General features: G+C 39.2%; 1 protein-coding gene across 3 annotated transcripts; it reads left to right on the top strand.

Annotated features, from left to right (window-relative positions):
* The first annotated feature begins 1,046 nt into the window (after positions 1–1,046).
* Positions 1,047–24,849, top strand: l3mbtl2 (L3MBTL histone methyl-lysine binding protein 2). 3 transcript variants are annotated; one of them, XM_047378160.1, is made up of 18 exons: positions 1,051–1,217; positions 1,462–1,908; positions 1,994–2,096; positions 2,201–2,334; positions 6,302–6,377; positions 6,738–6,814; positions 7,864–7,981; positions 8,699–8,833; positions 8,986–9,071; positions 9,187–9,433; positions 14,089–14,156; positions 15,476–15,580; positions 15,771–15,918; positions 16,127–16,209; positions 18,024–18,258; positions 18,400–18,465; positions 24,042–24,170; positions 24,242–24,849. In XM_047378160.1, exons 2-18 carry the CDS (start codon positions 1,558–1,560, stop codon positions 24,583–24,585), a joined length of 2,505 nt encoding a protein of 834 aa, XP_047234116.1. In that variant the 5' UTR covers positions 1,051–1,217; positions 1,462–1,557; the 3' UTR covers positions 24,586–24,849. The 3 variants fall into 3 exon arrangements, with proteins under 3 accessions (XP_047234118.1, XP_047234116.1, XP_047234119.1); XM_047378162.1 differs by lacking the exon at positions 18,400–18,465 and having other exon boundaries at positions 1,047–1,908; XM_047378163.1 differs by lacking the exons at positions 1,051–1,217; positions 1,462–1,908; positions 1,994–2,096; positions 2,201–2,334 and adding an exon at positions 3,317–3,743.
* Positions 24,850–24,979: the final 130 nt, after the last annotated feature.

The following is a 24,979-nucleotide window of genomic DNA, read 5'->3' as shown; positions in this document are numbered from 1 at the left end:
CACAGTGACAGCAGACATTTTTGCGTCCCAGTAACTACCTGCATTTCAAATTGGCTAAATCTAGACGCAAAAACAGCGCCGCTTTCCATTTCAGGTTTGATAAATTGCATTGCAGGTGGTATGGGCATTTACATATCCTCCTCACATAAATTTGCGCGTTTGGGTCTTTATCCTATGTTTTGCATATTCATGAAGGCAAACACTAAAAAGTTTGCGCCCTCAGTTCCGCTGATTTTACACACGGTTTTCAGGTGGTTTTGTACACACAAACCTTTTGAAAATCAGGCCCTAAGTGTTGTTAAATGTGCTATATGAACAAGAGTGATAATGACAGTGACATTGACATTCGGTGTCCTGATTTGTGAAGTAGGAGCTGGACCAAAATGCAGGCAGGAATGTGAAAGGATTTAATTACATTAAGAATACAAAAACCGAAAATGGAACATGGACAGAGGACTGGGCTGAACAATGAGAAAAAACAGGCATGGCAGAGGAAGAATCCAGAGGAGAACAATGGGAATTAGAGACTTTAAATACAGAGGAAAAATAACAAGCAAACCAGAGGAGCAAACAGAGGATATTAGGAGCAGCTGTCGCAGAAGGATGGTGGGGAAGCTGAGGTGGAGCGGCTAACAGATAGAGCTGACCAGAGATACTAGAAATCTCCCTGGGGGGCAACATCTTACTAACAATAATGAGCACAGGGAGACGCCTGTAATGGAGGTTCCATTTCCATCAGGACAGCAACCATAAACACGCAACTAAATTCACATTTGAATTGTACATATCAAAGCATATTCATGTATTAGAATGCCCCATTCAAAGTGAAGAACAAAATCCAAGTGAAAATCTGTGGATAGACTTGAAAACTGATTTTTCACAGATGCTTTCCATCCAACTTGGCTGAGCCTCTGTGAATCTGAATACAAATCCTTATCACACTTTTCAGATTTTTATTTGAAGAAAATGTTGAAAATCCTCAATCACAATTATGTACTAAAAATCTTTCTGTAACAGTAGGTGGCAGTATCGGGCCGCCTGGCGTTTTAACCAACCACTAATAACAGTGAGGAGGAAGCAGCTGTCATTACTGTACGGATGTTATGGTTCTAAAGACGATGCCGGGCATCTTAAGTTATATGTGGACATTTTACAGTTTTACAAGTCTTTTAACCGCGTGTTTAGATGTTATTAGACTCAGGAAGTAGTAAATGAAGGTAATAATTAGCTGTTATTACTGCTCGCACTTAGCTTGCATCTACAGTAGCTCACAGTTTGGTTAGCTTTCAGTTACTGTATGCAGACAGTTATTGAAGATAAAATATTTCATGTTTATTGTTTCTTTTGGAAGCTTAGCTTACAGTGTTTAGAGAAGAATTGTTTTAGTGCTTTGTCTTTATACAAACCTTGTGTTTGAAAATAGCTTTTTGTAACGTTAAATAATCTCGTACCTTTGTTGAGTTCGTTGAAAACAGTTCACATGTGAAAGTACCGAGAAACCCACTGAAATCAGGCGTATGCACGAAGCTTTGAGAAGCTGATGATCCCATCTTTAAGATGCCCTTCCACTGCGTGGCCTTCGGATGTGGCAAAACTGTCGAAGATGGGGTTACTTTGTTTAAATTCCCAAAGGATTCAGATGAGTTTCGCAAGTGGGAGAAGCAGGTTCAGAGAACCCGGGTGGAGTGGGTGGCCACGAACTTCTCTCACCTCTGCAGCGATCACTTTGGCAAAGAGTACTTTGAGGGGAAGCTGCCTTCAGGGGCTCTGAAGCTGAGGCCGGGAGCAGCTCCTACAGTGTTTGTCCGACCACAGTGCTCCTCCTGCAGTGGAGTGGGCTGCAGAAAGTGCCTACCGTCTACCCAGCGCTGCACCTCAGGAGCAACAACAACAGAGCATAGTAATAGTGTAAGCTTTTCAATATGTGGGGTTTTCCGTATGCCTCTTAGTGGTTCACCGTTATAATGAACACCTTTGTTATATTTCTTTATAGGGAGAATACAAAGAAAAGGAGATTGAGGATAACAACAGCTGTAAAGAATGTTTGCCAAGACGAGGGATGATCTCTAGGGAGAAAGGGACAGATGATCGACCATGTAAGAAGCAAATATTAGAAAACAAGGCACTGTATGTGCTGCTAATAATTTTTGTTGATGTTTTGCATAAAAACAAGGTTCTGATTATTTTCTCCACTTTACAGTGATTTGTGAAATGTGTGGAATAACCGGCAGTTTTAGTACCTTCTTTTCAAAGTCAAAACGTTTCTGCAGTTTATCCTGCTCACGCTCCTTTTCATCAAACTCCAAGAAATCTTCCATACTGGCACGTCTGCAGGTTAGATTTAAATATATTCTATGTGCTTTTGGTATATAGCTCTGCCTTTTGGACAGTTTCTTACTTTTCAGTTCTGTATGTACAAATTACAAACTTCAGGAAACATTTAAAATTCTTAATGCCACTGTCTTTGCACATGTTTGAATCACACTCAACTTGTACATAAACGGGTGGAAAGGTGTTAACCTAGAAATAAATATTTGATAATGAAAAGCAAGTATAATGAAACTGCCATCTAGTAATATTTCTAACCATTGTTCTACGGTTTATTGTAAATGCAGTTGTTATGCAGTTACAGTTATTATTGTTATTCATTTTCATTTACTTATTTGTTTGTGAATTTATTGATCTTCTCCTGTATCCTTCCCATTTCCCATATTTTACAGCTGTCTCTTTATATGCATATTTATACTATTTACACATTCATTTATACAACATAAAGCTGCAGACTTGCCCAGATTTGCATGGATTACCCACTGTAATGCACATGTAAATGATGTTCTTTCCCTTGATATTTTTTTGTTGCCTTATGTTTGCCAGACAATGTAAATATTGTCACTAATAATCATGATAACATTTTAAATAGCAAATTTAAAGTAGAAAAAAATAACCTGACAAAATAGACTTCAATCCGAAAATATAATTAGAAACAAATTATATGAAAACATATATATTTTGTATTTCTTTATATAAAAAAAATTAAAGCAACTTTAGCAGCTATATTTAGTTTTTATCTTAAATATATTGTGGTTTATTTTTTTAGGAGTTTAAGATCAAAACTTGTATGCTCATTTACAGTTTTCTTTTCTTTATTTACAGTTTTTACAATAAACGTTATGGCCCTTTTAAGCTCCAAATGTAGTGTTCATAAAAAGACTAGTATATTTACCTCCTGGTAAGAATCAGGAAGTAGGTCGAATGTATCACCACACAGTGAGCAGTAGGTGGCAGCACCCCCATATTTACGTCTCCTCTCTGCGGAAAAAATAAAGGAAGAAGAAGATGACCGCGCTGAACTTAAATCCCACTGTTATGAGCGAGAGTGTGTTTACATCTTCGGTTTAAACCTGCTCGCAGCCGTCCATTTATTCCTAGAGATGGCCAACGCTTGTTGCGTTGATTCCTGCAACAGCAAGCGGTCTAACGTCATCTTCCATCGGTTTCCACTCGGCGACCCGGAGCGATTGAGACAATGGCTGTTTACGCTGAACATGGACCCAAACACCCCGGTCCATGTCCTCAACAGGATCTTCGTGTGCCAGAAACACTTCCAGCTGGACGATTACCAAGAAACACACTCCCACCCGAGCCGCCGGGGCCGCCTGCTCAAAGCCACCGCCGTTCCGACCCAGTTGATCTACGGACACCTCTCAGGGACAGGACAGCCCACTAGAAACAGGCGCAGGGTGGTGAGTTCCTGCGGTCAACACGGGACTTTTTACACTTAACCAGATCTGGTCCAACGTTTTATGGACACCTTGACATTTAAAATATTTGAGAGAACTCTACTATTAATAGAGTTCCTATGCAGTCTTAATAAAAGTTGGAAAAGTATTAAACTTCTTTTATTATTTTCCAATTTTGGATAAATGAAAAACAAACAAACAAAACAAAAAAAACAACAGAAAATTTGACTGGAAAAAATGTGAGTTTCCAGACTTTATTCCAAAAACTGTAACCCATATTAACCAAGAGCTCTTGTCGCAAAAACTACTGCATTACTCATACTAACACACCCAGATACATGCATCTAAAATGTATAAAAAGGCTAATTTCACTGCTTTTTTTTGGTCTCAAAACATTGTGTATCAGGGTATTAAACTAAAACTATGGTTCTTAAAGTTGGCCTGGTGAAAATGCCAAAACAAAGCACTGAACTCTTTTAACTTTTACAAATAGAGCAAATAAATTAAAGATCACAAATTGTGCTTTGAAAAGTATACAATTAGTGTTAGATAATAAGATCCAGATTTGGCCAGTGTAAGCATGATTGATTAAAAAAAGAGCTAATTTAACTTTTTCTAAATGCCAACAAAGCTGTGAAGTAGCCTTTTATCTCACTGTAGAATCAGTAGAATTTGTGGATTATTAACAACAAGACCACACTAATGTACACACATTTTCAACATTACATTTTTAAATAAAAATTAATGTAAATTCAGGTGTCCATGTCTATTAAAAATATGTAATTTTCAGTCTAGTTAGCAATTTTGAAATAAACATTTTGGAATCCTGCATCAATGAACATAGTTTGGTAATATCCCATTTATATCACTCGTGTGCAAATGTTTCTGCATTATACAGCTAACATAACCAGTATTAGTTAACTGCAAAGCAGTGTTAGCCTTACAATAATAACTGACTTCACATTGAAATGTGTGTTAATTGAATCATGTTTACTTATTAAAATTAATATAGTGATAGCAGAAGCAACTGGGATACAGAGCATATTTAAAAATAAAATTTAAGGTTTTTCGGTTCTAATAGAAATTCTGCTGCGGCTTCTAGAGTTCAGTAATAATAATTTATCGAAGTAGTACAGCTATTTACATTACAAGTGCTACAATATAAAAACAACTAGAAAATACAAAAATAACCAAATCAGCAAAATACAAAATACATAACAGCAGTAGTTCACAATGGCTGAGTACAAATGGAAATATTTGAACTAAATGTTCTTTGTTTTTTGTTTTGATATACGTTCATATAATTTTGGGGATATCCATAGCTTTCAGTAGTTTGTCCCTCTGCACTTTTAGTAATTGTACAATGTGTAGAAAGATTGACTGGATGGCTAATTGTGCTTATTTGATTGACAGGAAGATGTAGTGTTGCGTGTTTCACACTACCATGCACACAGCCACAGCGACACACCTCTTTGGTTATCAAACATGACAAATATGAGCCCACGTTATCAGCTGGCTTGGCTGATATATCAGCCTAGCTCTGCAATTCTAGAATGCAACAATATTTGAAAAAAATGGTTCCCCTCCTCCTTCCAAGACTACATCCTTTTTCTTTTTACTTTACCTGATGTCAAGTGTCACGTACGGGGGAAGAACAGAAAAATGGAATCGAACGAACATAGCTGAAAAAAGTAACAGACACAAAAATAAATCTGTGAATACCAAAATGTCAATAAAAAAACAATACATAAAATCAGAATTGGTCTGTCTATAATTGCCCTTAGGTCAAAGGGTGTGCGTACATGGTTGTTTGTCCTGTGTGTCCCTGTGATGGACTGGTGGTCTGTTTAGGCTGTACACCGCCTCTCTCTTAATGATTGCTGGAGACGGGCACCAGCCCCGCTGCGACCCTGCAAGGACAAGCGGGAATAAATGATGGATGATTAAATTAGAACACAGTACTAATAAAAAAAACTAAAGAAATGATGAGTAATAACTACATTAATAAAAATGAAATGGAGAGTAAAACAACAATTAAGGATACCAAAAACATGAATAGGTTATTACAGTTAAGAATGAACTCCAAATATGAATTTATGCAACATTGCTTATTTAATATTTGTTAAACTTAAGATTTTTAGTGCATTTGTTGCTATATTAATGACTTTTTTGAGGCATGGATTTATTTCTGTATTTATGTGTAACCTCGGTTCTTTTTGTACAGAATGACCTGTATGCTATAAATTGCGTATCACTTATCCGTTAGTTCAAGTGGGCTAGGTTTAGATCTGTGGGATATCTTTTAATGCTGTTATTCACAGTTTCCTCCCACATCTTTAAAGCTAAATCAAACACTTGGTTTTAAGAGTGTTATGCCTCATATGTGTCAAAAATAACATTTCCTGTCACTTAGATCATCTTATTGCCTTAAACAGAGCTGACTTGTAGTGTACCACAAGGGTCAGAACCGTTGAGCAATTAGTTTTCGTCTTCTGTAGTTTGAATAGTAGTAGCAGAGAAATTGATCTGGCATTTGTTTTAATATGCTTTCACCTCTTCAGGGTCGACCTCCCACAAAAAAAGCTACGGTTCTGAACAAGGTGATCAAAGCCTCCGCCGCCGCTACAGGAGTGGAAGGTAATGGCACGCATACAAACACCTTGCTCGAGAAAGGGTGCAATGTAGTGTCAGTTGTGCCTCTCAAAAGGACGAAGAAGTGCATGTGATTGAAGTCATTAAATGTATTGGTTAGTTTTTCGTGCATAAAACATGTTGCTTTAGAATAATTTAGCTGCATTTACATTAGTGTTCAGTATCAACTCTATAAAACAAAGGACAGGGTTAATAAAGGTCCAATGGTTTAAGTGATTTTCTTATCCTCCTTTAGCATTAGCATCTCTCATATTAGAAGCTTCTCTTGGTGACTCAGACGTACATAAAGGCTTAAAAAACGTACTTTTTGAGCTGCAAGGTTCTTCTCATCTGTTCATTCTGCAGCACCTGCAGCCTTTAACTGGGGCTCCTATTTGAAGAGTGAAGCATCTGTGGCTGCACCCGTCTCTTGCTTTGCACATGTGAGTTAAGTCTGTTGTGTCCTGCAAGTTACATATGTTGTGCCTTATGTTGCTTCTAATTGATCAAACATAGAGAATGGGTTGAAATTGAAAATGTTGCTTAGATTTTACATTTACCGTATTTTCCGCACTATAAGGCGCACTTAAAAACCATTAATTTTCTCAAAAAATGACAGTGCGCCTTGTAATCCGGAGCGCCTTATATATGGATCAATTGGTTAATTGGTTGATCCATACTGGTTGTACACGGCGCTCTGTCAAAATGTTTCAGTACCACTGGTAAACTACAAAGCCGCACCGCTTGCAGCATTACGGCTACCGTAGTCAGGGGTATCGCCGAAGTAATAGCGGTAAACACCTGTACTGTGCTTACTCCTAGTCCAACACCACTTGTGTGTGTATAACGACCCCAAAATTGCACCTTTTAAGAGACACGCTTACGATGCTGAGTTCAAACTCAAGGCTGTCAGCTACGCAGTCGAACATGGGAATAGAGCAGCAGCGAGAGAATTCAACAGTTAATGCTACTATATTGTGAATGTACTAACGTTTGATTTAGTGCATCAAACTGTTTCTTTTACGTGTTTACTGAATCAGGGAAAAGTTCCCTTTCATGTTTTAACTAACGTTTGATTTCAACTTCAACTTCATAGACTCCAATGCATTCCTAACGTGCGGTTGGCTCTATTCAATAGAATTCTATGTAGAGGAGACCTTACCATGAGAGTGAATGGAGTTATCAGAACGCTGGTTTGTAGTGTATTAATAAAGTTTGACTGACTGACTTATCTGACTGTTTTGTTGACATTCTCTTTAGCACAGCTCCATCTAGTGGATGCATAACGCAACCCCAGTCAAACGTTTGACTGCAGTAGCTTCTATTCTATGCGCCTTATAATCCGGTGCGCCTTATAGAGCGGAAAATACGGTATGTGTTTTTGCAGTGAAGAGAAAAAACAGTAGAAATGGGATGTGAATAGTCCTGGGCTCATGTTGTGCATGCAATTGTTGACAATGAGGAAGAAACCTCATTAGCTCCCTCTCCGCAGGCTCCACTGAGCTCCAATTGGGACGATGTCGTTGTTGGAATGAAGGTGGAGGTCCTCAACACAAACGCTTTGCTTTCCAATAAAGTCTACTGGATTGCTACTGTAATTCAGGTTGCAGGTTTGTACCTCTTGCTGCTCATTGTGCTTATTTTCTAGCATTATCATGCCGTCAAACCATGAGCTTTGTACTTGTTTTTTTATCTGCTGCCAATTGTCTTTTCTTTTCTTTTTTCTATCTTAAAATTTGTTCTAGAGGATGATAAAGCTCCATAAAACTATTGTTTCTTTACAACCAACATGTTTGCTTACTGGCTAGAAACATATTTTTAGGTTGACACTTGGGCTAGGGCATTACCTTTTTGTAAAATACATTGATCGTGGAATTAACTAAACGGAAAGACAGGTGTGTAACATCTACACTTTGACTGTTCCATTCTAACAAATTAATATATTTTGATCTAAAATACATTTGTTTAATGAAGTCGACTTGCTGGAAGGTACATCCATCTTAGTCTCAAACGTTTTGCCCTGATTGCCCTGGATTTTATTTAGGGGTATTCAAGTAAAGCTGGCTGAATACACAAACACTGTACACGTTTTATATTTGTATTTAAATAAATAAATAAATAAGTGAAAATACTGTGTCCTTTTCCTTCCATTTCACAGTTATACACTACTTTGTGTTGATCTACCAGATAAAAGTCTTTAGAGGGTATTAATACCTTTGCAAGGCACTGTATATTGGGATACTGGTAACCAGCCCATGCTTAGCTGATGTGTAATTTTAAATTGAAAGTTGTGTTTTCAACTCGGCCCTTCACTTGTTTGTCTGCAGGATACAAAGCTCTGCTTAGATATGAAGGCTACCAACATGACGGCAGCCATGATTTCTGGTGCAGCATAGTTTCAGGAGAGCTGAACCCGATTGGTTGGTGCTCTATGACAAGCAAGCTGCTGGTGCCACCACAAGGTCAGCTTTGCCATCCAGATTTTAATCCAAGCCAAATGAAAACAAAGCATGTCAACTGTTTTATTTCTGTTGTTATGACAGTTGTTTCTATACTTGTGTGAAGGGATGTGGAAATAAGATTTTAAGTGCTGAAAAAATGTGGATGTTTGCAGATGTGAAAAACATCACGGACTGGAAATTGTATCTAATGAGGAAACTGGTGGGTGCCACCACTCTACCTGTTTGCTTCTATGTGAAGGTAAATTATTGTTGTTACTCTGTAAACCATTTTCCTGTTCATGAAAGATGGTGTGGTTTAACACCTAACCAAAATCTCTGGATATTTTTCATTCCTTCTGGTGTTGTCTTCTCAGCTGGCAGAGAGTATGAAGTCCTCTTTCAGAGTAGGTATGCGCTTGGAGGTGGTGGATCCTAAACACGTGAGTCGGACTCGTGTGGCTGTCGTTGACTCCATTGTTGGTGGCCGTCTCCGGCTGGTGTATGCAGACCAAAGCGACGCCCCTGAGAATGTGGTCCTTGACTTTTGGTGCCACATGTGGAGTCCTCTGCTACACCCATTGGGCTGGTCAAAGACTGTGGGTCATGCAATTAAAGCATCTGGTGAGTTTAAAAAGCAGGAAAAATATGGGATTCAGGAGAGCTGAGGCTGGCTTTGATTTTTTTCTCTCAGTTGCTGCTTTTATTTAACTGTAAAATTCACATTTGAGTAACAGGTTACATATGCAATGCTAAGTTGGCTTTAAAATGTGTATATTCTGGTTTAAGGACAGTTAAATTTTTTAAAACACTTTATTTATATTGATTTTGAAGAAAACATCAAACAAAGTACAGTTTTCCAATCATAGAATGTGTAGTTATTTATGACTCACACGACTCAGATGAAAACAGATTAAAAAGAAAACCTTGGGCATCTTATTCCTATTGTAGCATAGGAAAGCAATACATAAGAAATGACACGTATAACTATGGCTCCAAACCAAACAACATTTTCACATATTGAATAAATTTCCAATTTTCCAATTTTATATTCTGCATCATATCTCTTACCCGATGACTAAGTTGGAGGTTTTGTGTCTTTCCATTTAAAAAGAATAACCCACCTAGCCAGTAAATAGGAGAAGGCAATGATATGGTGTGGGTATGTTGGAGGATTATTCACATTATCTGGGCATGGTGTAATACCAAAGATGGCAGTTATAGGGGAGGGCTGGATATTATAATTAAATACCTGGGATTATGTTTTAAAGAAACATTTCATGTATCTGTCGCACTTGGGGTTGATGGAAATATTCTGGCAAGTTTAACCTTCGAATAATGTAGACAGTGTACGATTTAAAACTGTTTTGGTGCATGACATGAGCAGATGGATGACGTATGTACTTTATTGAGGGCGTTGTCCCATTCTTCATCAGAACGGAACCCCCTTTAGTCCATTCTTCCCCTGTTTGATTAACAGAGGGATTGACTTTTTCCATTATCTGTGAATACATCATTGACATTCTTCGTTTATTTAAAGGATTAACCTTTAACTGAGAGTCTAAACAGGAAGATAGAGGGATGTCTGGAAGATTGACAAATTTCTTGCTGACAAAGTCTCTAATTTGTACATAGCAAAAAAATGTGTATTTGATAGTCCATATTTTATAGATAATTGTTCAAAGCTGGCAACGGTATTTTCAATGTATAGGCTCTTTATGCTACATATACCTCTAATTTGCCTGGCCTGAAATTTTGTATCCAGCAAAGACGGTTGAAAGAGGTGGTTATTCATTATTAAAGAGTAGATGGAGAAATTTTGGATGCCCAAGCATTTTTTAAAATTGCTTTAGAATCCGCCGAGATTGACTCACAATTATATTCCCCTTCTTATCGTAACCTATTGCTGGTAGAGATGCACACAGTAATGCAGGAAGAGAATGCGGCTTACTTGTATTAAATTCAATCTGAAGCCAGGCTTTTAACCATAAAGAGATGCCATTTAAATTGGCAGCCCAGCAGTATGAGCAGGGATTTGGCCAGGAAGCTTTTTTTGGTCTTTCTAGAAAGTCTCTTCTTATACGTACCGATTTGTTTTTCCATATAAATGGGTTGATCAGCTGATTAAATGTTTATAAAAAACACATTGGTATGAACACAGGTATAGCTTGAAATGAGTAAGGATATTTAGGTACTATGTTGATCTTTACACAGTTGACTCCACCAATAAGAGAAAGATATTTATCTTTTATCTTTTTATATCCTCTCTGGTTTGTTCTTGAAGTGGCACAAAAGTATGTTTAATTAAATGGTGAAAGGATTTTCTAACCCTTACGCCTAATATGTAAAGAAATAAATGTTCCCTTTTTTTTTGTTGTTGACAAGAATAGATGTTGAGCTGAATTTGGTCAAACTGAGAAATTCTTAATGCTTCTCATAATAGGACTGCTTGGAGGATTTCATCTTCACAATGTTATACCAGTGCAAGTCAATGCTATATTAGCAGATACTAAATCTTGACACTTTTGCATTTGATCATCATTCGGGTGACTCGCCTTCTTCTGGGCTGAACAATGTCCATGTTGCTGCTCTTTAAAGCCTAATTCATATCTTCTAGTGGAGGGAAGAACTCGTTTTTGAGAAAGCAAGGAGAAAAGGAGGCAATGGAAAAGCAGAACTGAACACAATCGACACAATGGCAATGCAGATCTGATGACAGTATTGGGACGTCTTATGATACTGTTGATTAGCACATTATGTTTGATAGGTTGAATTATGGGTGGGTGGGTTTGTCAGAATCTTATAGCAGCGGTTTTCTTAATGCGTGAATAATCTTTTCCATGACTGCTTGCATAGGGTGTGCCACAGGGTTCTGTGCCCTTATCGTTTCTATGTAATCTGCTTCCTCTTCAGCACATTTAAGGACCTTTTATTTTTTCACTGCTTCACATTATGTTTTAATTATATATCTCTTTTAGGCATCAATATAGTCTTTTAGCTACATATAGGTACATCTTCAAAAATCAGAATATCATGAAAAAGTTCAATATTTTTGTCTGTCATTTTGAAAAGTGAAACTCATACATTCATTACACATAGGATAAAATATTTCAAGCCTTTATTTCTTTTACATTTGATGATTATGGCTTAAAGATAATGAAAACCCAAAATGCAGTGTGTCAGATAATTAGAATATTATATAAGATCAATAAAAATGACATTTTAAACAGAAATATCAGGCTTCTGAAAAGTATGTTCATTTCTATGCGCTCAATACTAGGTTGGGGCTCCTTCTGCATTAATTACTGCAGCAAGGCAAGGAGGTGATCAGCCTGTGGTTCTGCTTAGGTGTACTGGAAGCCCAGGTTCCTTTGATAGCTGCCTTCTCTCTTCAAATCTCTGGATTGCTATTTCTTTTAGTTCACAAATGTTGTTGCTGTGGTATAAAACATTTGATTAAAAGTTGCTTTATATAGCTCAAACTCCCATTCGTCGAGAAACCTTGCCTCACTAACAGTAGTTACTCCAGAATGAGGATTTCTCTCTTTTTCTACAAACTGTTTGCTATGAGGTCTGCCTCCTGGAGGTGACGTCCTTACTAGAGCTGAAACAATGAATCTGATTATTCATGATTAATCGATTATTGAAATAATCATCAACTAATTTAGTAATCGAATAATTGTTAACTGGAGCATCCAGACTCTAAAAAGTGCCATTTGCTGAAAGAACGACCCAATCAGAGCAGTAATTAGGGCACAACTGCACAAAAAATATGTAAATTCTTTGTTTAAGATGAAAAACCTTATTTGACTGTAAATGTACTATATCCAGAACTTCTCACGAGGTAGTTTTAGCTTCACCTGTTCAAATTGAAATTGATTAATCGAAAAAATGGTCGACAGATTATTTGAGCTAAATTATTGTTAGTTGCAGCCCTTGTACTGACTACTACTAGTAAAGTACTTCCCAGAATCCCTCTTCAGAATTTCCTGTTCTTGTGCAATTTCTTCTGACATTTAGGTTTTTCATTAAATTTGTGTAAATAGAAAATCTCAGAATCATTGCTCTTATTCTGAGTACAATCCGTTTTGTTTTTAAATGTGGGCAAATGCTGTTAATTGGTTGAACCATGACCTCAGTTACTGGATGTGAACTGTACCTGTTTGTCTTGTACAATGCCTTGAGGTGATAATTGTTGTGAACTGATGATTCATAAATGATCTGAAGGGAATTGAAAACTGATCCAATCTTTTTAAGTGTAATAATGCAGGAAAAGTAACAGCTTACTATGAAACCTACTAATCTGCTGTGACGTTTTTCTTTTTGTTAGTTTATTTATTTATTTTTTAATTCGTTTATGTGGCACTAGTGGTCTTTATTTTGTCTTTTTTTAAGTCAGTAGGCAGGAAATGGGGTCAAGAGAGGGGGAAGACATGCAGCATAGGCCGTCGTGGCCTGGACTTGAACCAGGGACAACTGCTTCAAGGGTTGAAGCCTCTATTCAAAGGTCGTGCGCCAGCACGACGCCCCTGCTGTGGCGGGTTTTTTACAAAGCTGCTTATTTTCATTTACAATTTGCTGCAACAAAGTGTGTATCTGTGTACAATTGTGTACACAGTTAGATAGATGAGTAGATAAATACTTGATTAATCCCAGAGGGAAATTCAGTTCAATTTATCCAGTAGCATACAGGACATATACAAGCATAAAAACCATAAATGTATTTAATAGAAATAGCTAAAATACTAAGACTAAATAGAATGTAAAAACCACAATACAATACCAAGTACTGCAAAGCCAGCTGACAGTAATAAGTAGATATATGGCAAGGGTTAGCATTGTTAGCATTGATAAGGTGAGAAGTGCAACATTACAAATGGGTTGTTTCCTGTTTTGAGAACAATTGTAAAGTCTAATAGCCTGAGGAACAAAGGACTTCCTAAATCTGCCTGTTGTGCACGACATTGAAAACTGTCTCCTGCTAACTGTACTCCTCTGCCTAATGATGACACTATGCAGAGGGTGGTGGACATCATCTGTGATGGTCAGCAGATTGTTAAGTGCCCTTCTCTCTGCGACTGTCGTAAATGACTCCAGCTCTGCTCCAAGCACGGAGCCGGCCTTCCTCTTGTTACTGATTACTGTCCATTATGTACAATTATGTACAATCATGGGAACCTAATAAGATTTTGTTTCTAAGAGTTGCTGTGATTGTTGGTTTAAAAAGTCAACCATGAGTGACTTTTTTACAGTCAGTAACTCATTTTTATTGTTTATAGGAAACAATCTGGAAGCTGCAATTAACATAAAAGGAAACTCTGAATGTACATTCCAGGTGTTTAAAAAGGTAAGGAGATGTATAAAAAGTGTTTTGACCTCAGAGTACTGTTCCTTGCAAAGTATTGAGACCACTTGAACTTTTTTCCATGTGAAAACCACAAACCTTAATGTAATTTGTTGGGATTTCATGTGATATACTAACAAAATATAGTGAATGATTGTAAAGAAGTTACATTGTGTTGAAACCTTTTCACAAATAAAAACCTGAAAATGTGGCTAGTATTTGTATGGAACACCTACACCTACACTGATTTATCTCTTGACTTTGAGTGGTCCTTTTTAAAACCAGAATAAAACATTCCATCCACCAGTAGCTCTGACTAAATGTTTCTGTCCTGCTGGAAGGCAAACACCCACTCAGTGTTTTGCTGCTTTTCAAACTCTAACCAGCCTCTCTGCTGCTGCTGAAGAAATTGATCCCCATGGCACGATTCTGCTGCCACCATTTTACACTGTTGCGATGAACAGTGTTAATTTCCTGCCGCAAAAAAAGTGCAATTTTGGTATCATCCGACTAGAGCACGTTCCTTTGTGTGTTTGCTGTGTTCTCTACTTGGCTTGTGGGTTCTTTAAAAAAGCCATAGGAAGTCCTGTTTGCAGTTTGCCAAAACCCATGCAGGGAACAAAGCAGTCATCGTAGAATATTCTCTTAGATTAGGCAAAAATTGAACTTCTTGGCATATATGCTAAACACTAAAACTGGTGGTGGCAGGATCATGCTGGGGTTATGCTTTATTTTGGCAGGGACAGTTGCCAGAGTTGATGGGAAGGTAGATGAAAGCAAGCAAAAATCATCGTGTGTTAGAATGGTCCAGTCAAAGTCAATACCTAAATCGAATGGAAAATCTATGAGATTGTTTGAAAAATGCTGTTTAAATGCTTTCCATCCAATCATACTGAGCTTGAGCTATTTTGCTAACAAGAATGGGCAAAAATTGGCAGAGACTCCCCAAAAGATTTAAAGCTGTAATAGCAGTGAAAGTTGGCTCAACAAAGCATTGACTCATGGGGGATGAATACATTAGTACGTATGAAAATGTTTGCAATGCTTCACATTCTTTAAAGTCTCGGTGTGCTCTCAGCTTTAACTCTCCACTATTTGGCAGTGTTTTATTGCCTTTTGCTAGTTTTTCTTAGGGTTTTCTTAAATTAACCAATACGTTATAAAGAATGACTTGCTACATGGATGATTGCAGCTGTTATAGCTTCAGACTATTGTTAGAAAACGTGTTTAATGTAAAGATACAACGCTACACTCCTTGTTATTAACGTCTGTGGTTTGAAAATGCGATAAGTTGTTAATGTTGACACGCGTGTGACCCACAGCCCAGGTTTGTCTACATGGGGGAGGGTTTCTTTGAGGAAGGAATGAAGCTGGAAGCCATTGATCCTCTAAATCTTAGAAACATCTGTGTTGCTACTGTTCACAAGGTAAGAGTTTTTTATTTATTTATTTGTTTGGGGTCAGAAGTGGGGTTGCTTGCGTCCAGTTGGTCTGATCCCCCTTCATCAGAAACACATGTAACAATCTGCTTGGCCTTTGACTGGGTTTCAGATGACCCCTTACCAACAGACACCTGCAGAGTTTTGACATTCATCTTTGAATCTGCTGCATCTGCAGGTTTTGCTGGATGGCTACCTTATGGTGGGTATTGATGGGACTGAATTAAACAATGGCTCTGACTGGTTCTGCTACCATGCTTCCTCCCATGCCATACTACCCATTAACTTTTGTAAACGGAACGACATCACTCTCACTGTACCTCAAGGTAAATATCTGCTTCTTAAGCTTCTAATTCAGTTCTCAAAGGTATTTGCAGATGAGTTTTTGTTTCTGCTAATCAGGAGTTTATTCACCATACTTCTGCTTGATTGTAGATTTAAATTGATAAAAAAGAATGCATAAATTCAGGTGCAAAACTCTTCATTAGCTTGTGGTTTTATTAAGAAACATGATTCATATCTGTGTCCTGACAGGTTCTGATCCTCAGACTTTCACCTGGGACAAATATCTGCAAGAGACTAAAGCAAAAGCTGCACCAGCAAGACTGTTTAATACTGTAAGTTCGGTTTTTTGAGGTTATATGACGGACCTAACAAAAATTACCCACAAATTACAGCTGCCTTGGAAGCCTGTTTTTATATGGGTTTTATGTAACAGATCAACAGAAAAGTAGCGCATAGTTGTAAAATGAAAAGAAAATACGTGGTTTACAAATAAAAATTGTGGCATTCATTTCTTTTCAGACACCTGGTATTCTGTTAAGCAAAATCTAAATCCACTGCAACCAATTGCCTTCAGCTTATTAGTTAATAGATTCCACCTGCATGTGTTTTAATCTGTGTGAAAGCCTTAGAGGTTTATTAACAATATTACTAAACAGAGCATCCAAAAAAAGAAAAACAGGAAAAGGAAAGGAAAACAGCAGAAGGTTTAAAGCCAGAGTAGGCTTATAAAACAAGCCAGGCAAGGCTAGCATTATTTAAACAAGCAGTCAAAAGCTACAGAGTAACTCTGGACGAGCTACAAAAAATCCACAGCTCAGGTGGGTTAATTTGTCAACAGAGCAGTTATTAGCTGCGATCTGCAAACGTATTTACTTAATGAAGACTGAAAAGAAGAATGTCAATGATAAAATACAGCCATAGAAGTTCTGTTTGAAGATTGCCAGAAGCCATGTAAGGGATACTGCTAATGTGTTCTGGTCAGGTTTGAACAAATTAAACTTTTGCCTTCTGCCAAACATTTAACGCTTCACACAACCCAGTATGAAACATGATGGTGTCAGCATCATGCTTTGGGGGTGCTGGTCTTTAGCAGGGACAGGGAGGCTGGTCAGAGTTGATTAATGGAGCTAAATACAAGCCAGCCATGAAGAAAACCTGTTAGAGGCTGCAAAATACTTTAGACCGAGGTGGAGGGTCATCTTCCAGCATGTTAGAATGGCACAGTCAAAGTCAAGATCTAAATCCCAGTGTGAATATGTGGCAAGCCTTTTAAACCTGACCAGCTTTCCTGTCTCCCCTCAAGAAAAACATCCCCACAGCATTGTGCTGCCACCACTATGTTTTACCATAGGCGTGGCCTAGGTTCAATAATGATTTTCTTCTTTGCTGTCTTCTGCAATGGCCAACATTGTGGAGTGCACAATTAAGTGGAGCTGTGGATCTTGATGGCTCCTCCTGAGTCATCATTGACCTCTCGGCTGCTTCGGATGAATGTTTTCCTTGCTTGGCCTGTAAGTGTACCTGTAGACCAGTTGTGCCATACTCTTTCATTTTCAGAGGATGGGTTGAATAGAGCTCAGTGTGATGTGCAAAGCTCAGGTTGTTTTTTTTAACTTAACCCTTCTTTAAACGTCTCCACAACCATCTCCCTGACCTGCTGTGTCTCTGACCTCTGAGGCCTTTAGAGACCAGCTATATTTATGCCAAGTTTAAATTATCCTCAGATACACTCTGTTCACTTGCTGGGCAACTTCTGAATAGAGTTTGTTGCACTGCAATTTATTTAGGGGTATCAGAGTAAAGGGACCTGAATACAAATGTACACTGCAGAATTTTATTTTTTTTGCCTTGACAATTGCGCACTTTTTCTCAGTCTGTCACCTAAAGGGGACATATGCTTTTAAATCCTTGCACATTCAAATCATTCAATCCTGCGCTCCTACAGACTCCAAATACACATCAAAATGTATTTAAGGGCTAAAAAATGGATTTTGCATGATATGTTCTGTTTTAAAATCCCAATAAAATCCATTAAATTTCTGACTGTAATGTGACAAACAGGTGTGAATACCTGAGCGAGGCACCAACACATGCTCTTGTGTTTTGTTTTGTTTTTTTCATTTTGTTTGCTCCTTTTTTTTCTCAGGACAATCCAGGTCACGGTTTCTCCCCCAACATGAAGCTGGAAGCGGTGGACTTGATGGAGCCACGCCTGGTGTGTGTAGCCACTGTTAAGCGCTGCGTGGGTCGCCTTCTTCTTATCCACTTTGATGGCTGGGAAAACGAGTTTGACCAATGGATAGACCACCAGTCCCCAGATATCTACCCCGTAGGATGGTGTGATCTGGTGGGCTACCAGCTCCAGCCTCCTCCTGGACTCGGTAAATCATCTGCAATAGGGAAAACTCACAAAGCTGTGAGGAGTGTTGCAGCTGGGTTTAGTTTTTATTCATAGTAGTGGAGGGTGGGTAATTCCATCTCAGTTCTATAAAAAATGACAGCAGTTTCATTTTGTTTTCCAGTACACTTGGCCGAAAACCAGGTGGCACGGTACAAGAAACCCAAGCCCATTGTGCATGGCAGAAAGAGTACGTGATATGTGCATGGATTCCCACTATACACTAGGGGCTGGATTTTACCAAGCAGTGTAAATTAGCATTTGGATGTACAGGTCCTTCTCAAAATATTAGCATATTGTGATAAAGTTCATTATTTTCCATAATGTAATGATGAAAATTTAACATTCATATATTTTAGATTCATTGCACACTAATTGAAATATTTCAGGTCTTTTATTGTCTTAATACAGATTATTGTGGCATACAGCTCATGAAAACCCAAAATTCCTATCTCACAAAATTAGCATATTTCATCCGACCAATAAAAGAAAAGTGTTTTTAATACAAAAAACGTCAACCTTCAAATAATCATGTACAGTTATGCACTCAATACTTGGTCGGGAATCCTTTGGCAGAAATGACTGCTTCAATGCGGCGTGGCATGGAGGCAATCAGCCTGTGGCACTGCTGAGGTCTTATGGAGGCCCAGGATGCTTCGATAGCGGCCTTTAGCTCATTCAGAGTGTTGGGTCTTGAGTCTCTCAACGTTCTCTTCACAATATCCCACAGATTCTCTATGGGGTTCAGGTCAGGAGAGTTGGCAGGCCAATTGAGCACAGTGATACCATGGTCAGTAAACCATTTACCAGTGGTTTTGGCACTGTGAGCAGGTGCCAGGTCGTGATGAAAAATGAAATCTTCATCTCCATAAAGCTTTTCAGCAGATGGAAGCATGAAGTGCTCCAAAATCTCCTGATAGCTAGCTGCATTGACCCTGTCCTTGATAAAACACAGTGGACCAACACCAGCAGCTGACACGGCACCCCAGACCATCACTGACTGTGGGTACTTGACACTGGACTTCTGGCATTTTGGCATTTCCTTCTCCCCAGTCTTCCTCCAGACTCTGGCACCTTGATTTCCGAATGACATGCAGAATTTGCTTTCATCCGAAAAAAGTACTTTGGACCACTGAGCAACAGTCCAGTGCTGCTTCTCTGTAGCCCAGGTCAGGCGCTTCTGCCGCTGTTTCTGGTTCAAAAGTGGCTTGACCTGGGGAATGCGGCACCTGTAGCCCATTTCCTGCACACGCCTGTGCACGGTGGCTCTGGATGTTTCTACTCCAGACTCAGTCCACTGCTTCCGCAGGTCCCCCAAGGTCTGGAATCGGCCCTTCTCCACAATCTTCCTCAGGGTCCGGTCACCTCTTCTCGTTGTGCAGCGTTTTCTGCCACACTTTTTCCTTCCCACAGACTTCCCACTGAGGTGCCTTGATACAGCACTCTGGGAACAACCTATTCGTTCAGAAATGTCTTTCTGTGTCTTACCCTCTTGCTTGAGGGTGTCAATAGTGGCCTTCTGGACAGCAGTCAGGTCGGCAGTCTTACCCATGATTGGGGTTTTGAGTGATGAACCAGGCTGGGAGTTTTAAAGGCCTCAGGAATCTTTTGCAGGTGTTTAGAGTTAACTCGTTGATTCAGATGATTAGGTTCATAGCTCGTTTAGAGACCCTTTTAATGATATGCTAATTTTGTGAGATAGGAATTTTGGGTTTTCATGAGCTGTATGCCAAAATCATCCGTATTAAGACAATAAAAGACCTGAAATATTTCAGTTAGTGTGCAATGAATCTAAAATATATGAATGTTAAATTTTCATCATTACATTATAGAAAATAATGAACTTTATCACAATATGCTAATATTTTGAGAAGGACCTGTAGTACCTGAGCAGAGTGGACCCAGAGGCCTTTCCTTTTGGGCCTGATCAATATGCAGTTATGTCTGAACTCCTTTCAATAAATAACATTTTGACAGGTGTCTAAATGAGCCAGCCAGACTTTGATTAAACTGTGCTCAGTGTATTTTGTGTCAGCTGCTAAGCTACTATCAGAAAAAATATATATAATAATTTTGAACCCCAACATAAATCGAAACACAGATGTACGAAGCGTATCTCCTACATGTGATGACTTGTCTCTGGGCAATTCAGGCTGGAGCAAGCGAGAGAGACCAAGATATTCAGAAGCTAACAGGAAGGCGCCATCTTTCTCTATTTTAGTTTTCAGTCTCGGAATTCTGAATTGGATAAAGATTATGTCAGCAGATCAGATCAGAAATTTGATCTACGCAATTCTACTTACTCCTAGGAAACAAATGTCATCCTTGTCACCTATACTAGCTTAGAGGTAGGAAGAAATAATGTTGCTGAACAAATTAGCATACTGGATTTTTAGAGTAGCCATTTTACAGACAGCTAAACGGCAATCTTAAACTTTTGGCTCTTAAGTAAATACAGAGAGGAAAATAAGTATTTTGAACACCCTGTGACTTTGCAATTTCTCCTCTCTTAGAAATCATGGGGGGATCTGAAATTTTCAGTAAGGCTACTTTTAATTGGGTGAGATTTTTGGCTACTCTACACACCTCTGATCACATAACACAGGATGGATGTTTATGCTAGATCTCACCAGGGCCTGAAATACACTCACCAGCCACTTTATTAGGTACACCTTGCTAGTACCGGGTTGGACCCCCTTTTGTGTTCAGAACTGCCTTAATCCTTCGTGGCATAGATTCAACAAGGTACTGGAAACATTCCTCAGAGAGTTTGGTCCATATTGACATGATAGCATCACACAGATGCTGCAGATTTGTCGGCTGCACATCAATGATGCCAATCTCCCGTTCCACCACATCCCAAAGGTGCTCTATTGAATTGAGATCTGGTGACTGTGGAGGTCATTTGAGTACAGTGAACTCATCGTCATGTTCAAGAAACCAGTCTGAGATGATTCGTGCTTTATGACATGGTGCGTTATCCTGCTGGAAGTAACCATCAGAAGATGGGTACACTGTGGTCATAAAGGGATGGACATGGTCAGCAACAATACTCAGGTAGGCTGTGGCGTTGACACGATGCTCAGTTGGTACTAAGAGGCCCAAAGTGTACCAAGAAAATATCCCCCACACCATTACACCACCACCACCAGCCTGAACGTTGATACAAGGCAGGATGGATCCATGCTTTCATGTTGTTGACACCAAATTCTGACCCTACCATCTGAATGTTGCAGCAGAAATCAAGACTCATCAGACCAGGCAATGTTTTTCCAATTTTCTATTGTCCAATTTTGGTGAGCCGGAGCGAATTGTAGCCTCAGTTTCTTGTTCTTAGCTGACCACCCAGTGTGGTATTCTGCTGCTGTAGCCCATCCACCTCAAGGTACGACATGCTCTTCTGCATGCCTTGGTTGTAATGAGTGGTTATTTGCCTTTCTATCACCTCGAACCAGTCTGGCCATTCTCCTCTGACATCTACAAGACATTTGCACCCACAGAACTGGATATTTTCTCTTTTTCAGAACATTCTCTGTAAACCCTAGAGATGGTGGTGCGTGAAAATCCCAGTAGATCAGCAGTTTCTGAAATACTCAGACCAGCCCGTCTGGCACTAACAACCATGCCACGTTCAAAGTCACTTAAATCACCTTTCTTCCCCATTCTGATGCTCGGTTTGAACTGCAGCAGATCGTCTTGACTATGTCTACATACCTAAATGCATTGAGTTGCTGCCATGTGATTGGCTGATTAGAAATTTGCATTAACAAGCAGTTGGACAGGTGTACCTAATAAAGTGGCCAGTGAGTGTTATTGCAAGTAAAAAAAAACAAAAACATTTTTGGCTAATCTAAAACATAACATAGTGGTGCCATTTGAGTTTTGATTTGTGTTTTTAAGAGCTTAGATGCAGAGGTGGACTACATCACAGTGTACAGGTCCTTCTCAAAATATTAGCATATTGTGATAAAGTTCATTATTTTCCATAATGTAATGATGAAAATTTAACATTCATATATTTTAGATTCATTGCACACTAACTGAAATATTTCAGGTCTTTTATTTCTTAATACGGATGATTTTGGCATACAGCTCATGAAAACCCAAAATTTCTATCTCACAAAATTAGCATATCATTAAAAGGGTCTCTAAACGAGCTATGAACCTAATCATCTGAATCAACAAGTTAACTCTAAACACCTGCAAAAGATTCCTGAGGCCTTTAAAACTCCCAGCCTGGTTCATCACTCAAAACCCCAATCATGGGTAAGACTGCCGACCTGACTGCTGTCCAGAAGGCCACTATTGACACCCTCAAGCAAGAGGGTAAGACACAGAAAGAAATTTCTGAACGAATAGGCTGTTCTCAGAGTGCTGTATCAAGGCACCTCAATGGGAAGTCTGTGGGAAGGAAAAAGTGTGGCAGAAAACGCTGCACAACGAGAAGAGGTGACCGGACCCTGAGGAAGATTGTGGAGAAGGGCTGATTCCAGACCTTGGGGGACCTGCGGAAGCAGTGGACTGAGTCTGGAGTAGAAACATCCAGAGCCACCGTTCACAGGCGTGTGCAGGAAATGGGCTACAGGTGCCGCATTCCCCAGGTCAAGCCACTTTTGAACCAGAAACAGCGGCAGAAGCGCCTGACCTGGGCTACAGAGAAGCAGCACTGGACTGTTGCTCAGTGGTCCAAAGTACTTTTTTCGGATGAAAGCAAATTCTGCATGTCATTCAGAAATCAAGGTGCCAGAGTCTGGAGGAAGACTGGGGAGAAGGAAATGCCAAAATGCCAGAAGTCCAGTGTCAAGTACCCACAGTCAGTGATGGTCTGGGGTGCCGTGTCAGCTGCTGGTGTTGGTCCACTGTGTTTTATCAAGGGCAGGGTCAATGCAGCTAGCTATCAGGAGATTTTGGAGCACTTCATGCTTCCATCTGCTGAAAAGCTTTATGGAGATGAAGATTTCATTTTTCAGCACGACCTGGCACCTGCTAACAGTGCCAAAACCACTGGTAAATGGTTTACTGACCATGGTATCACTGTGCTCAATTAGCCTGCCAACTCTCCTGACCTGAACCCCATAGAGAATCTGTGGGATATTGTGAAGAGAACGTTGAGAGACTCAAGACCCAACACTCTGGATGAGCTAAAGGCCGCTATCGAAGCATCCTGGGCCTCCATAAGACCTCAGCAGTGCCACAGGCTGATTGCCTCCATGCCACGCCGCATTGAAGCAGTCATTTCTGCCAAAGGATTCCCGACCAAGTATTGAGTGCATAACTGTACATGATTATTTGAAGGTTGACGTTTTTTGTATTAAAAACACTTTTCTTTTATTGGTCGGATGAAATATGCTAATTTTGTGAGATAGGAATTTTGGGTTTTCATGAGCTGTATGCCACAATAATCTGTATTAAGACAATAAAAGACCTGAAATATTTCAATTAGTGTGCAATGAATCTAAAATATATGAATGTTAAATTTTCATCATTACATTATGGAAAATAATGAACTTTATCACAATATGCTAATATTTTGAGAAGGACCTGTATATTGAAACTTTGCTTTGATAAGGATTCCTGTCGGCCACAAATTTAGGCCCAGGCTTATTTAGGACTAACACAAAGCCATTTCAAATCTGCCCCATAGTGTTTTTTTTATCTTGTGTTTTATGGAGCTTGTGATATTTAACCTATATGTCTCCACTAGGACACAAATAAAATATATATTGTATTTTTTTTTCCTTTATTTGATCGCATTCCTTTCAACAGGAAAGAGGAACTTTAGGAAGCAGCTGTCCCAGGAACAAGCAAACAATACTGCTAATGAGCTGCCAGAAAGTTTTCCAAGTAGTCAACCGGAAATCCCACCCATCAAAACTGAACCAGAGGAGCAAGAGAGTGAGTGTCCAGCTCTCAGATCTGTCATATGTACATTTAAACAATTGGCTGAATGTATTGTGTCTTTGCAGTTGTCCAGGTACAGGTGAAAGTGGAGGAGATGGAGACCCATATTGAGAGCCCTCACAGACCCCAGCAAGCCTTACTGAGAGCAGTAAAGCAGGAGGAGATGGAGCAGCAGATCGACTCGAGACTGGATCAGGCAACGCAGCCCAGTCAAGTGGAGGACATGACAGAGGACAGATCGCTGAGAGGGAACTTTAGGAGAGAAATTACTATTCATCATAGTGAAAACAAAAGGCAGAATCAAGGCTTAAAGGATGGGAGCCAAGAAAATGATAGCAGCCTGGAGGAGATGGGGGAGTGCAACACTGAGCTGGACACAGCAGGAGAAGCTGAAGGCATGGACATATGAGATCTGTGCTTTAAGAGGAGCCGTGGAGACAGGACTGTGACTGACAATAAAAAGTTTAAGTTTAGAACAAAAGATTAGTTATGACAAGTGACTCAGCCATAGTGTTTTTATCAAACCTCAATAATACATTTCACACAGAGCAGCCCAGAGTTTAACAACTACCTCACTTTATCTACGCTAAAAGCTGATGATATGTTGGGCTGTCATGAAAAGTTTCTGTTTTACTTGTGTTTTATGGAGATAATTAAAATGTTTCCTAAACCAGCGGATTTGCTGCTGTCTTTTGTAGAAATAATGACAGATGTGTTGGTTCATGGATCAGGAACATTAACTGCAAAGCCAAGATGGAATCATTTAGATGATCCAAATAGAAAGGAGCTAAAATATTTCTGTA

The sequence above is a fragment of the Girardinichthys multiradiatus genome, chromosome 10 (genome assembly GCF_021462225.1).
Source record: "Girardinichthys multiradiatus isolate DD_20200921_A chromosome 10, DD_fGirMul_XY1, whole genome shotgun sequence".
Lineage (NCBI taxonomy): Eukaryota > Metazoa > Chordata > Actinopteri > Cyprinodontiformes > Goodeidae > Girardinichthys > Girardinichthys multiradiatus.
The sequence above is the reverse complement of the archived record's forward strand: the minus strand, read 5'-3'. Positions and strand labels throughout refer to the sequence as shown.